Here is a 14,829-nt window from a genome sequence, read left to right on the forward strand (position 1 = left end):
CATGGATAGGGTTTGGACACAGCCTATCATTAGGGATCAATGATTCAGATCAAGAGCAGATCTTATCAGATACCTCTCTCAAGCCACTGGGAGATGGTAAGTGGGCTGCCTTTCCATAAAAGTCACTTAACATGCGAAGCTTGAAGTGTCCTGCAGAAGATATATTGGGAAGAAAGAAGAAGTAAGAAAGTCAGACCATGGGAGAGCACCAAGTTCTATCAGTGAAACTCTTATCTAAACAAATGTAATCCTGTCAATAATGTAAAATTTCATAAAGTACCATTTATAGTCTATTAACCTAAAAATATTGGTTTTCAATTCCTGTAGGACAAATTTAAAACAAACAGCAACAGGCTTCCATTTCGTATTCATCTTCCCCAAAACTAATAAATGCAATCTTGAAACACTTGGGGTTCTGCCACTGAAGGCTGAAAAACACAGCTCTGGAGATCTAATTCACAAAAAAACCATGGCTATAGAACAACAAAGAGAAATACCCACATTCACACCTTACTTAACAAGTTTCTAAAATCCTAAATTCTAAAATGTGATTATATAGCAACTCTTCCTGAATATTTTAGGATTCCTAGCAAATACCCTAAGTGAGCTTATTATTCTAAGAAATAAACTGCTCATTTCTCTAGAATGTGAGTGCAAAGGGAAGATGTTATGTGGAGAAACTGAAACTGTCATATTTCTCAGCTTGCCATTTTCCCTGTGATTTTTAAAAATTCCTTTCATAGCTTCTTTTTCAAATTTAAATAGTGGGAAATATATGAAAGGGATTAACACTCAGTGTAAATCAAAATGTGTAGGTTAAATTATTACTTTTTTCAAAAGCCAAGAGATTTCTGGTCCCTACATCAGGAAACTTCTGGATCCCTACTCAGTTTGGCATATGCAGGATGCAAACAGTTCTGACTAAAGGAACCTTTTCAAGACATTAAATGATGCAAAAGCTTGGAACGTTCTCTAATCCAGCCCATAAAAGTACGTGGCAGTTTGGAGTCAGACTCGTGGGCCTTGCATTCTATTTCAATAAATTAGGGTACCTACTTCAGATTCAGCAATGTATGGAAACAGTGGCATGGTAAAAACATGCCTCTCTGTAAAGAACAGAATGTATAAAATGCCACTCCGCTGGAAAGCTGAGTGTTCCTTTAATGACATGAGAAAGAAGAGGGCCAAAATATGATCTCAGTGACATCAAGTCAATAGACTTAATAAAATCACTCTGAAATTCCAGCAATTTAACAGGGATTAGAAGTTGTCACATTCTATATAATATGCATATTATAAGTAGTAATGGTGATGACAATTGCTGCTGTTGTGTAAAGACTTGCTTGGCAGGCAAAAGGGAGCAAAATAGCTGCAAAGAACCAACAGGTACCTGGAAAAGTAATAAAAGTTAAGGCTGGGGGTTGGAGTTTTTTTTTTTTAATGGAAGTCTCTTTTTCAGGACTAAAATGAAGGTTTATGCTATGTAAATATAGTAGTATTAAAACAATTTTACTCCTTTTTTCTTCTTTTCACCATTTTTAAAACAAAAGTGTACTGCTGTGATAACTGTTTACTGGTAAAATCCCAGTGGTGTCCATGTACAGATGTAAAAGTCACTGCCCTAGGAAACTGACAGGTTAAATAAGTAAAGTGGAATGGATGAAAAATCCTGTGGGATTGTCCCAATAGAGAGAAAATTACTTTGAAATCCAGCTTTACAAGGATTTAATTTTTCATCAGCCATGCACTAATACTTCATAGATTTCTTAATAGCCTTGTTAGGTCTAATTGCCCATACTTTTTAACAAAGTCTTCTGAAGGAATGGGCTGTGTCTGAAAAGACAAACGTTTTTCTTATTCCTCAATTTTTCAACTGAATCTCAATGTGTGTTGTTTTAATTTGGCAGGTCTTTGCATTGCTTATGGCTGTTTAAAACGATTATTGCTATAGCTAATAATTTCTGTTAAAAAGCTGAAATATTTTGTTCAAGGATCTACCAAAAATAGAGTTTTTGAAACTCTGTCTATGTGGCCCATGAAAACCAAACTGCTTTGCAGATTGTTCATTCATTAAACGCTGAGTCAGACTTCCAAGTATTAAAAACTTGTCAATTGTGCCAAATTAATATATTTTTAACATTTTCTTAAATCTTTCTTGCAGCATATTAGATATACATGTATTTCAAGTAATAAAAAAAGTTGTATTATATTGCTCGAAGATACTGTGTTCATGAAGGTGTATTTATATTTTAAAGGATTGTTTCCATAGTTGTGCAAAATCTGGTGAAATAACAGAAACAGGATGGTCAGCTATTCTTTTCTGTAGCAGACAACAGTCACCTCTCCCCTTATGTGACATACAAACTAAATTTTGCCTTCTTTTTCCCCTCATCAGTGCTTTGATCCAGACTTTGGATCAAATTTGCCTTATTCTGATTTGTGAAAGGAAACTAATATTTTGTTTCTTTCTAAAGAAAAGCAGTAATATACTTGCTACATGATTATAAAGATAAAATTACAACTGTCGCATTAGCTGACTCCCTTCAGATATAATGAAATGGACTTCTGCACCTTAACAGGTGGATGAAGAGCTGGGTCAATTGTCCAGAGTGGTGATCTCCATATCACGTTTGCAAGGCCAGTCAGAGGTCCACAGCACCCTTCAGCAGGTTCCATGTCTAGAAGCAACATGTGTCCAGTCCTTGCAAGATGTAGTGCTTTTTTGGTGTTTGAAGTTGTGGGGTTTTTTTAACTGAAGCAGATTTGACACTTAGGCCCTACTGCACCTTAATAATTTATTACAAAACAAAACAAATCAAAATTTCCACATTGTAAAAAAAACTACAAGATTTTGTGTTTGCTTTTCTTCCCCTGATGAACTCTGTTCTTGTAAACTGGGCGTGTATTTCATTTCACATGGGCATACTTCTTTGGAAAGATAGAAAGTGAACGGATGAAAGCTGTAGAATGCTATTCTAAGCAGTAACATTATTTCTGTTCCTTAGGAATATAAAACATGCAGCTACATAGTTGAAAACAACTATGTAAGGAGAAAAGCTAATTTAGGAGGCATTCCTTTAGATACTACAGGATACCAGAAGAAACTACAAAAACTTAACTGATACTGTACAGAATTAGAAAAGGGGGGGAAAGGAGGCCAAGAAGGAAATGCTCTTGGCTCCTGTTCAGCAGAAGCTGCTGCAAAATGCAAATGCCCCTGTCTGTGTTAAATTATATTTTGCAACAAAATATACAATGCTTTGTCTCTTGGTTGTATATGTATGATTACACTAATAATGTGAAGGGAATAATATGAACTACATGGAGCACTCACTAAATTTATGAATCACTCACTACAGTCAGTTAAAATTAATCCAAACATTCTTATATCCAATCTTAAATTTGACTGTATGAAAACAATCTTAAACTTGTATATAACTTTAAGGTTTAAGACATTATCAGGTTAAACATTCTGAGTAACTAGCAGCAAATCAGAGGGGAAAATATGTGACAAAAGTGAGTCCAACCCATGATGCTTCTGTGGAGTGCAGATAAGATTCCTGTTTAATTTTTGTTTAATTTGTTGTATATTTATACAGTAAGAGCTGGCCAGAGATCTCTAAATTCTGCTAATGTGGACTGTTGAGCCAATGTGGGATGCTTTCTGCTGTAAGAAACTCATTCACATCCTCAGTGTATGTGTGTATATGTTATTTATTCACATAAATGCAACCCTGGCAAGTTTTATGTCCTCAGACATAATCCTGTCAGAAAGTAGAATCATTGTAACTGAAGTCTGTATTGGAATTGAAGTCAGAGTTGTGTCACAGTAACTACATCATGTATTAGACATACTGCACTGGTGTAGTACTGGGGGAGATGAAGGTCAGAAGCAGTTGCAAATTACACCTTTTGAATTACCACATAATTAGTTAAGATATAAACACAATCCTAACCAAACTTTTATAAGAATACCAGGTAATCAAATACTTATACATTTATTTACCTGTCACCTCTCTAACCAAATAATGAAGTTGCCATATAAATAGAAGCATACTATATTTGGACAGAGCAAGGAAAGCATTTTACAGTCTGCAAAATCACCTGTTTTTTCCTTCTGAGGTGTGTAGGTACATACTGCAGTCTGTGCCTCAAGGCACTATTAGCAGTGGTGTGTTTTGCTTCCCAGTAGTGCTTGTTTCAACAGCTGAGAGGTCACCCATGAACTTTATGCTGATTCTCAGAACTTCAACTTTCATCTTAATCTCTCAGCTGTTGGCCTCTCCCCCACAGTAGCCACTTTTTCACATTTCTGGCGTTTGTGCACAGTAGAACACACTCTCTTTGTGGCTTTGAGGCTTGGTAGCCTGGTTTGTGCTCAGGCTGTGCCTCCCCAGCTCCTAACAGAGGTGCTGGAGTCTGAGAAGGAGAGATCTGATCAGCAATCATATCCCTGTCCAGCCAGTTGTTCCCTGCAGCAGCTGTTATCCCTTAAACAGCCCCAGCTAATGAGCCATGAGGACTAGCTGGGAGCATGACAGACCTCAGGGATTTATGTCTTAATCTGAGTATGCTCATCCACAGCCAGTTATCATGGAGATCAGAAAGTTTGGATTTTGGTCTGTGCTAGCAATTTTAAACCACAGAACAACATTATGCTTGCCAACTCTTGAATTTAGTATTCATTATTAATTTTTATGCATCAAAATCACATTCACTTTTAAGCCACCTACGGGATATTTCTGTAATTTAGGTTTCATGGAAATATAATTCAATTTCCAGCATCACAAAAAATTGTATTTCTTTAATGTGTATTTCCTCAAACAAAGCCTTTTCCCTTTTCCTTCTTTCCTCCTTCCTCCATTCTTTCTTTGTTTTTATTTTCTTATTCTTTTGTCTCCCCCCACCTTTTTCCCCCCTCCTTTTTTCTTTCCCTTTTTCCTTTTCTTTTTTTTTAAAGGAGATTTGTAGTTTTTCCACAGGGTGAAAGAATATCTGCTGTTACAGAAAAAACTGAGTCATGAACTAAACATCAAATGATCTTTGTATTTCTGAATTTGTTTGTTACAACCCCCACAAATTACTGTGAAATACCATTTCTGTTTGAAAACTAGTTTGCCTTGACAATAATTCAGTGAGGAAAATTACTGTGAGTAAAAAAACTGTTGTTATGAGTATATTCTCAAGGAGCTCAAAGCCTCCTCTGTGTATTATGCCTTGAAGAAAAATCAGACCAAAAGAAAGAACACGGATGTTCAGCAGTGGGCTGGTTTTGACTTCATTGTGAGCACTTCAGCTTCTTAATTAAGTAAGCATATATGTTCAAAATTAACTTGAAAATCATGGAAACAGCATTTGCATTATTTCAGGAGCACCTCATTTTATAGGCATGAGTGGGTAATCAGACACTATTGGATTGTCCAATATTATCCACTTATCCACTATTGTGGATGAAGCCAGCATACCTTTAAATTGTTTGGAACCTTGAAGACACCATTATTTAAGTACTGCTGAAGTCGTAGAACTACTGGTTTGCCAGTGGGCACAATGGCCCCCATGTTTTGGGAGACAGGGAGAAATGGTGTACAGCACTATCCTATCATGCTGTTTCTGAATTTGTTATGGAAAAGAACCTAACACTTAGACTGTTACCAATGGATAGAAATATGTGGTTTCAGGTCAGCTGATCAATGAGTAATGTTGAGGTTGCTAACAGCTTTCCCCGTAAACAAAGATGTAGGCAACTTTAAAAAAAAGTATGGATAGGAGTTTTTAAGATGTTAAGCTAATATCCTGAAAGCAGGATGCCACAAACTCAGTAAGGTCACATTTTTTCTCTAATTTTTCTATGCTGCTACTAATAATACTTGTTTACTTTCTATATCTGTACCTTCTCCAATAATTTCTGTGTCTTTCCAACAGCACCCCAAGTAGCTCAGGCAAGATAGGAGTCTCAGATCTTCAAGAAGAAAGATACAAAGAACACCTTCTACTATACAATCACCTTTTTCATGTTGGTTGTGATTTGATGTTTTCCAGGTGAGTGCAGGAAAAGACAGTCCCAGTCAGAGCAAGGTCTTTCAGGCTGCCTGTGGGAACTGGACACAAAGTAGCGTTAGCTGTGTGTACCACGAGTTTCTCCATCATGGCTCAGAAAATGAATTCCTCATCTCTCATGGGTGTAAGCTATCCTTAGCTGAGATTACATAACATTTGTTTCTGTCAGGAAGTGGTGGGTAGATGTTGATGTTGCCATGTGCATGGGAATATCAGGATACTTTATCCCTCTGTCCAGGTGTTCCAGTGCCTGTCAGGAAAACAACCTGCTCTCTGGTCCTTCTGACCATGAAAACAGGTTTGGCTCCTGTCAGGAAACCCAACAGTTTCCATCTCAGAGCAGCTGAAATATGCAAAAAGAAATAAGAAACTTGAGACTATCCCTTCACCATACTTTGGCTTCATGCCAGAGACAGTGCCAGTGTTGGTAAAGAAATGGAGAAATACGAGGAGTCAGTTCTGGGACTCTGGATTTAGAGAGACTTATTGTTAATAATGACCTTGTTATTTTGAAAAGCATGATAGGGAAGGAATAGAAATAGTGAGGTGAAATGAGAGCAGAGTAATATACCCACCTGCAGTGACTAATAATGAAGCATTTGCATGTAGAAGGAAATGGAAATCTCTGGACAAGGGCCTCCTGCTGTACAGTTCTCCCAGAAATTTTGGAAGTTCAGAAAAGATTTTGTCAGAGGCATTAGAGAAATGTCTGGAGGCTGTGTTCCATTTAGAGATTGTTCCCAGATGAAGAAATTTGTAAGGAAAAATGGGTGAGCTGCCAAACTCATAATGAATGTTTGGGTTAGGGCCACAGGCCTGTGTGTCTGGGGAAAGATTCAGAGCAAGGATGGGGCCAGAGAGTACAGGGGCAGCTCTTGGGTCCAGGGTCTGTCCCAGAGCTGGGAAGAGGTGGCGTCACCTGCAGAACCAAGGGCAGCACATGTGTGTGTGGTGGGAAAGGGGTATTGAGCAATTTCTGTTTTCTTCAGGAATCAGGTATGATTATATCTGGAATGTACCATACCATACTTTGTTCTTTGAATTAAAATGAGAAAAAACCCAAAAGGAGTGGAAGCTAACTTGCTCAAGATGTCTCACTAGAGGCAAGAAGTGCTTGGAATTACTGCCCTTCACATTTATTCTTTGCAACAATCCCAAAATGTGTTTCCCAAAGCATTTTGCACTTGGTATGTTTATGAATGAATTGGACATTTGGCTATTCTTTATTTGTATGATTGATTGTATGACAAGAAGATTAAACCTTCTTGATGAACTAAGAAGTCCTTTGGAAATATCTGAGAACCCGTCAAACACAATCTTTCTGGCTGGATATTTAGCCAGGGAAAACTAGAATTTTGGACTTCAAGAAAAAATATTTGACACCCAGCAAGTTCATACATCTTGAAACAAATTTGGTAGGAGTTATACAGAGATCTATAAGGAAAGAAGTTGTAAAAAGAAGACAGACAATTAATATTGAGGGCTCGAGGAAAAGAAGTCATAAAATGGCAAATAAAGAAGACACATTTAGGAAGAAGTTGTAAAATGTGCTAAGTGGGAGAATAGTTTTCTCCCTTTTTATTTAATTTTGAGTGAAGATCTGTTCTGTTACTCAAAGATAAAATCTAAAAATAAACCCAGCATTACTGCTGGCAGTGTCACAGGACATGTAATTTTTGTATATGCATTACTGGGGAGTGAGCTAAGAAACACAAAATATTAAAATTACCATTAAAGCATGCTCAGGCAATAATTTTTCCATGATCTCATTTTGTCTTAACTGATTTAATCCTTCCTTTTTGCTTAAATTATTGTACTCTATAACAAACATCTTCATGGAGCTAATATTTATTTGTTATAAATTATTTTTTCAATGTCTAAACTTTGCTATAAGGTTTACCAAATTGAGCTAATCTCCTTTTGCTTTGCACATAACAATAGCCTTCTTTAACATTTATCCATTCTCGTCTATTAGGATAAAGACATACATAACCAAGTAAGTAATATCCAGATTTAAAAAAAGAGGAAAAGTATTAAGGAGTCATAAAGATGTAGGACAAAACCAGAAAATAACTAATTCATTTTTAAACCAGCAATTTTTTCAACAAAGCCAACTTGCAAAAACTTTTGAAAAGTCACCATCTAAAACTTGTGTCCTTTGAATGTGTTCAGTTTGAATATCCCCAGATGGAAATGTTTGAGGAAATTAAACAGTGCTGGGAACATTCTTGGGCATTGAAACTCCACCGTTATTGTTGCTGTTAAATGGCTGGCACTGTCTCTGGCCCACAGTGACTAGCAATCACCATGTATGGTTCAGAAGGTACAGAGAATAATCCCTACAGGGATTATTCCCAGGAGGCCTCTTGCATACAGCCGCTCTGTTTCATCAGGAAGGTGAGTTTAGCACTGTGGATGCAGGCCAGCTGGCCTCTGAGCTGAGCTGGTACATTACACTGCTCTGGCATTGAGACCAGTGGTACAACATGGCTGCTTCTGTGCTATGGAATACCCTGAGCTCACAGGCCAGTTCCATCCACATAGGGTGGATCCCTGCCTCCTGCTGCTTCCCATATCGTGCCTGAGGATTGCTTGAGAAAATGTGAATTGTCTTCAGACAACAATATCAGGAACTGTTCTAATGATTTAATAGCCTAGAAGAGTCAATTCCAATGCCCAAGAAAGCTCCCTAGTGCTGCTTTAGCTGTCTTAAGGGACAGCTTTTCACTTAAAGCATTAGTGAAAAATAAGCTGAGAGAGTAGAAACACACTGTCAGACACAGACCCTGGGTGGGTGAGCAAAATCAAAGCAGTGTGAGCTTTGTCAAAGCCAAAACAGGGATTCAGGCCTGAGCATAATTTGCGTTGAGAAAGGAATAGAAGGAAACCTGCAGTCATGAGAGAAAATTATTTAACAGAATTTTCAGCCTTAGAGGAAATGAAGATGCTGAATATTCTTTTAAACTTTGTTTTATGTATCTCTCAGTAATTGGATCCCAGCTGGATTCTTCCCAGTAGAAGTGAAATTTCTGTGCATTGTTAGTTTTCCAAAGGTGGCATCACAGTAACTGTCATTTACAAAGTGGATATTGAGTAGAGAAGGAGAACGTATTTACTACTGACTTGATCTTTCCTTCTGTCTTTGTCTTGCCTTTCTTGGCTTCCCCTTTGGATAATACAGCTCACACTGAGGGTTTTTTTTTAACTTTTGTGTTGGCAATACAAGACCTCTTCTGGCTTAGAAGTAGGTTCATGGATGAGTAGCTCTTTTCAATGACTATGTCAATTTTTGTAAGAGTGAAAGGGAATTACTTTTGGGTATGAAGATGTTTGCCAAAGTTGTGACAAAGTTCACTGTTTAAAATGAGAGCTGGTCAGACGAAGAGGTTATAGTTTACAGAAGAAACGGAGAAGCATGTAGCTGCTGAAAAGCTATCACTGAAAATTTATCTGAGGGGATGAGTAGATCTGTTAGTCATTACTGATTGCCACTCCTCAAAATACCACTAAGATGGATTTTTTTATTTGTAAAAGAGTTACGTTTTATTTTTCATTGAGCCCATGTAAGTTAAATCAACTTTATAATTCCAGAGTTTCAAAAAAAATCATACCAAATCAGAAGACAAATATTTTAAATACATTTTAATTTGAAAATATTTGGTATTTCTATAGGGGGAACTTTGCTGGTCAAAGTAGTTTTGAAATACACTGTATTTCATTCAGATTAATAGATTTTTCTAAAGTAATTCAGAATGATTTCTAAATAGTGGGATGTGTTTCTGATAGTACTATCCACCAGTTCTCTCTATGCTTTTTCCCACCAGGATTCATTCCAAACTTCAAAACAGACAAATGAGTTTCTTCAGACTGGGATCCAAATCCTTATATTCCAATTAAAAGGATTCAATACCATGGCTATAGTTTTGACTTGTTTTCACAGCATCACAGAATGGGTGGGGCTGAAATGGAGCACAGTGGGTTATCTTGTCCAGCTTCCCTGCTCAAGCAAGGTCATCCCAGTGCAAATGGCACTAGATTGTGTCCAGATGGGTCTTGAATATCTCCAGTGAGGCACCCTCTTTCAGTGCACCCTCACAAGTAAAGAAGTTTTTCCTTGTGTTCAGGTGGAACTTCCTGTGCATCATTTTCTGCCCATTGCCTCTTGTCCTATTGCTCAGCACCACTGAGAAGAGCCTGACTCCATTACCTTGGCACCCTCCCTTCAGACACTGATTGACATTGATGACATTCCCTTTCAGCTGTCTCTTCTCAAGGTTGAACAGGCCCAGCTCTTTTAGCCTTTCCTCATAAGAGAGGTGCTCCAGTCTCCTCATCAGCTTTGTTGCCCTCCTCTGGACCCTCTCCAGGAGCTCCATCTCTCTCTTGTCCTGAGGAGCCCAGAACTGGACAGAGCAGTCCAGATGTGGCCTCACTAGGGCTGAGCAGAGGGACAGGATCACCTCCCTTGACCTGCTGCCAATGCTCTTCCTAATGCACCCCAGGATACCTTTTGCCTTCTTGGCCACAAAAACAGCTCATGGGCAGCTTGTTGTCCTCCAGGACCCCCAGGTCCTTCTCCACAGAGCTGTCTTCCAGCAGGTTGGCCCCCATCCTGTACTGGTGCCTGGTGTTATTCCTCTCCAGGTGCAGGACCTGCATTTACCTTTGTTGAATTTCAGAAGGCTCTTCTCTGCCCATCTCTCCAACCTGCCAAGGTCCTTCTGAAGGGCTGCACAGCACTCTGGGGTATCTATCAGCCACTCCTCCCAGCTTTGTGTCATCAGGGAACTTGCTGAGGAGGCATCTGCCCCTTCATCCAAGTCATTGATGAAAAGTTAAACAAAACTTGGACCAGCATTGAAACTTGGAAGATGCCACTAGTGACAGGCCTTCAACTGTGCCACTAATTAGGACTGTCTGGGATCTGCTGTTCAGCCAGTTCTCAGTTCACCTCTCTGTCCACTCACTCAGTCCACACTTCCTGAGTTTGCCTATGAGGATGTTGTGAGAGACAGTGTTGAAAGCCTTGCTGAAGTCAAGGTAGACTATATCCCCATATCCATCCAGACAGTTGTTTCATCATAGAAGGCAATCAGATTGGTCAAGCATGACTTACCTTTAGTGAATCCATACTGAAATGTTGTCAGTGAAATAAAATAGCAGTCATTTTACCCTTCTCACTTGTCTGTCCTTCCCCTCATATATACATACATATTCTTAGCCCTTTCTTCTGTAATTATCCTCCTTTCCTTTTGCTCTGCTCCCTCAAATCATAACAGCATTATCTTTGTATTGCTGGAATCATTCATATTATATTAGTAAAGATAACTAGTAATTTTTTATATGTATAAGGAAGATTATAATTAAGATAATAAGATGGAAAATAGTTATGTCAGGATATCTGTGTCCCATTAAAACTGGAATTTTGTTTCTATTCAGCTTGGCTCATATTCAACCTGCTCTGATTTGAAAAGAATAAGCAACCCGAGCATATTCCTACGCTTATGAATAAGGCTGTACTGTAGACTGCACATGAATAAATCCAGGCAGTCATTTTTATTGTCATTAAAGAGCATTTTTATTCTATGCCAACAAGAGTTCTTGGTAATCTATGAAAGAGGCTTCTGAGTTAACGAGTGAAAACAGGCATCTTTCTCACCCTCTGCCTTGGCAGAAGGGCATGATGAGCCTTCGTCAGCAGTCACAAGTGAACTTGTTCAAAGGCCAGTCTACAGAGAGATATTTTTCCAATTGAGTCTTTGGCCCACTTGTGCAGTATGACATGACCTTTGATTATACAGTCAAACACTACTTTTCCACCAAGCATTTGCCTCATCCACTGTACAAGATGGATGACAGTGTACTGGGAATTGAATTAGGTTCAGCAATAAGGGACAGTGCTGATTGGGATGTCTCAGCTTAGTAAAATGAGGATGCCACTGCAGTCTGATGAGCATTCTTGCCATCTTTAATCTTTCAAGCCAGGCAGACAAACACAACTAACTACCTCACAGGTTTTTTCTCTGTATTTATTCTATAGCCACAGGAATTTAGAAGATGATCAGACACAATGATTGAAGGCATAGGTCTATCTAACTCTGTGTACTGTCTCTGACAGAGGTCAAAACCAGATGCATGTGAAATAGTATAAGGATAAAAAATGCCACCTGCAGCTATTCTGTGAATGCTTTTGTGACTCAAGGATTTCCTAATTTGGAGGAGTCTTTAATATACATGTTAAACCTCTGTTGATTTATTTTCATCAGCATGCCATCAAAGTCCTTTTAATCTTTTTGCATATGCTGTCTTCTGTGGCAAGTCTGATAGCTCACCTCCCAGGCTTGCCTCCGGGCTGCCATGTGCTGACTTCCTGTGAATAGTCAGTCCCTATTCATTCCCATCATGCAACTCATACTTATGTCTCATATTTCTCATATTCTTTCAGAAAAGGATGCTGAGCTGAAGCCATAGAACGTATCCAGGGTTGCAGAAATCTTATAGGATGCCTAAAAGGGAGCCAGCCTTCACTTCTGCTGTTAGCCATGATAGTTTGGCCTGCCAATCTGTACAACTGTCAGATACAGACATATTCTGTCTGTAATATTTCTGCTTCAGTGACTCCTGCAAAAAAAGACTTTTGATGACTGACATAGATTTCAGGGAGTGTTCAGTAGGAGTGTTTTTTTGGCCAAGTGGAGTGCCACTGTAGATAACAGGATTTTCTCTCTGATGCAGCCACAGAATTTCTCTGTGATGCTGAGCTAGTCCAATACATGAGACTTTCCCCAGATGGCTATTAATAATATGTTTGAAATCATGGTATTTGATTTGCAGAGCTGCTGAGCACTAACAGCTGCAGTTGACGTAATTGAGAGCTGTACTTAGTACATGCAAAGTGCTGCTTACTGCCAACTTCCTTGAAAAATCAGTCCCTTCATGTCTCTTATCAGTCAGTGCAATGAACAGATGCTTTTGACCTATATTTCTTTGTGTTCTGTTTTCTCTGTTTCTAATGAAAGACTGATACCACCCTGATTTCTAAGTTCTCAGGCACTACCACACAAAGCATCACAGTGCAGCCCACTTAAATAGTTAACTATGTAATTCAGAGAGGATTTCCACCCTGTAAGGGGAATGAAGTCAAAATCTCAACAATGATGCAACAGGGTAATGCACAAGTACCTGAAGAGTGACATTTGACAAGGGCATGTAGTGGTAGGACCACAGGTAATGAACTAATAATAACCTAAAAGAGGCCAGGTATATATAAGATAAAGGGAATAAATTCCTTGCTGTGAGACACTCGAACAGGTAGCCCAGAGAAGCTGTGGATGTCCTACCCCTGGCAGTGTTTAAGGCCAGGCTGGATGGGGCTTTGAGCAACCTGGTCTAGTGGAAGGTGTCCCTGCTTATGGCAGGGGGGTTGAACTACATGATCTCTCATGTCCCTTCCAACCCAAGCTATTCTCTGATTCTGTGATTCTGTCTCCCCATTCCACTGCCATTAACCATTCTGGGCACTGATCTCACACACACACACACACACACAGATACATATAATGATGAAGTAACAGGCAGCTTTTATTTATTGGAGAACAAATTTATATTGCCCAGGTAGTCTTAATTCTGGTGTCTCCTATTTTTCCTGAATTTTCACATCACTTGTCAGAGTGTTTGTTTAGACAGTAAACCTGAACCTACTTGCATTTTGAGTTTCTTGTAAAAGTATTTTTGTTTGCATTTTCCTTTTAGAAAACACTTGCAACAGCAAACGTCTGGACCTTGTTTTCATCATAGACAGCTCTCGCAGTGTGCACCATTACGACTTTGAAAAAGTGAAGGAGTTCATTTTGACCATCTTGCAGTTTCTGGACATCAATCCGGATGCCACCCGCGTGGGTCTGATTCAGTACGGCAGCACCGTCAAGCAGGAGTTTGCGCTGAAGACCTTCAGGCGGAAGCAGGATATCGAGCGAGCAGTGAAGAGGATGATGCACCTGGCCACTGGCACCATGACTGGGCTGGCTCTGCAGTATGCCGTGAACATCGCATTTTCAGAGACAGAAGGGGCTCGACCTCTGAGGCAGAATGTGCCCCGAATTATCATGATAGTGACAGATGGGAGACCTCAGGATCCTGTGGCGGAGATTGCTGCTAAAGCACGTAACTCAGGAATCCTAATTTTTGCCATTGGTGTGGGAAGAGTAGATATGAACACTCTGAAGTCCATCGGGAGCGAACCACATGAAGAACATGTGTTTCTGGTTGCTAATTTCAGTCAGATTGAAACACTGACCTCTGTCTTCCAGACTAAACTTTGTGGTAAGATTTTTATCTATAGATTTGAGTACACAGATGTAAATGAAAGAGAAAAAATATGCATTATAATGAAACTATTTTTTTTACATGAAACCTTATCTGTTAGAATATATGTATATTGAAGGGAGACTAGCCAGACAACATCCAGAACAGCAGTCATACATGTGGGGAAAACTCATGCTACTGTTAAGAGCTATAAAATGGAAACTAATACCTCATGATCATAGGCAGTTAGGCAAACACACATATAATGATTTTCCATATTATTGCATAATAGCAATAAATTCACAATCTCTGCTATTTGAATATTAGATAAGTTGTTTCATCTATTAATTTTAAATGTGATCTCCCTTAGTTGTGAAGCTTTAAACTGCTCAACAGTCTTTTGGTTGTTTAAATATTGTTGAGAGTCTATGGATTCCTCTTCCAAAGCTGACATACTACTTCTCTGCA

At 38.9% G+C, this 14,829-nt stretch overlaps 1 protein-coding gene across 4 annotated transcripts in view; it reads left to right on the plus strand.

Moving 5' to 3' along the window:
• The window catches only part of MATN2 (matrilin 2), a 70,216-nt gene that overhangs the window by 10,383 nt on the left and 45,004 nt on the right, over nucleotides 1–14,829 (plus strand). For all 4 annotated transcript variants that reach the window (XM_085053272.1, XM_085053271.1, XM_085053268.1 and 1 more), the window contains exon 3: nucleotides 13,810–14,379. In XM_085053272.1, the coding sequence (XP_084909398.1) occupies nucleotides 13,810–14,379 (570 nt within the window). The remainder of the gene's footprint in view (nucleotides 1–13,809; nucleotides 14,380–14,829) is intronic.

This window comes from Lichenostomus cassidix, chromosome 2, assembly GCF_008360975.1.
Source record: "Lichenostomus cassidix isolate B80296 chromosome 2, HeHo_3.0, whole genome shotgun sequence".
NCBI classification, from domain to species: domain Eukaryota; kingdom Metazoa; phylum Chordata; class Aves; order Passeriformes; family Meliphagidae; genus Lichenostomus; species Lichenostomus cassidix.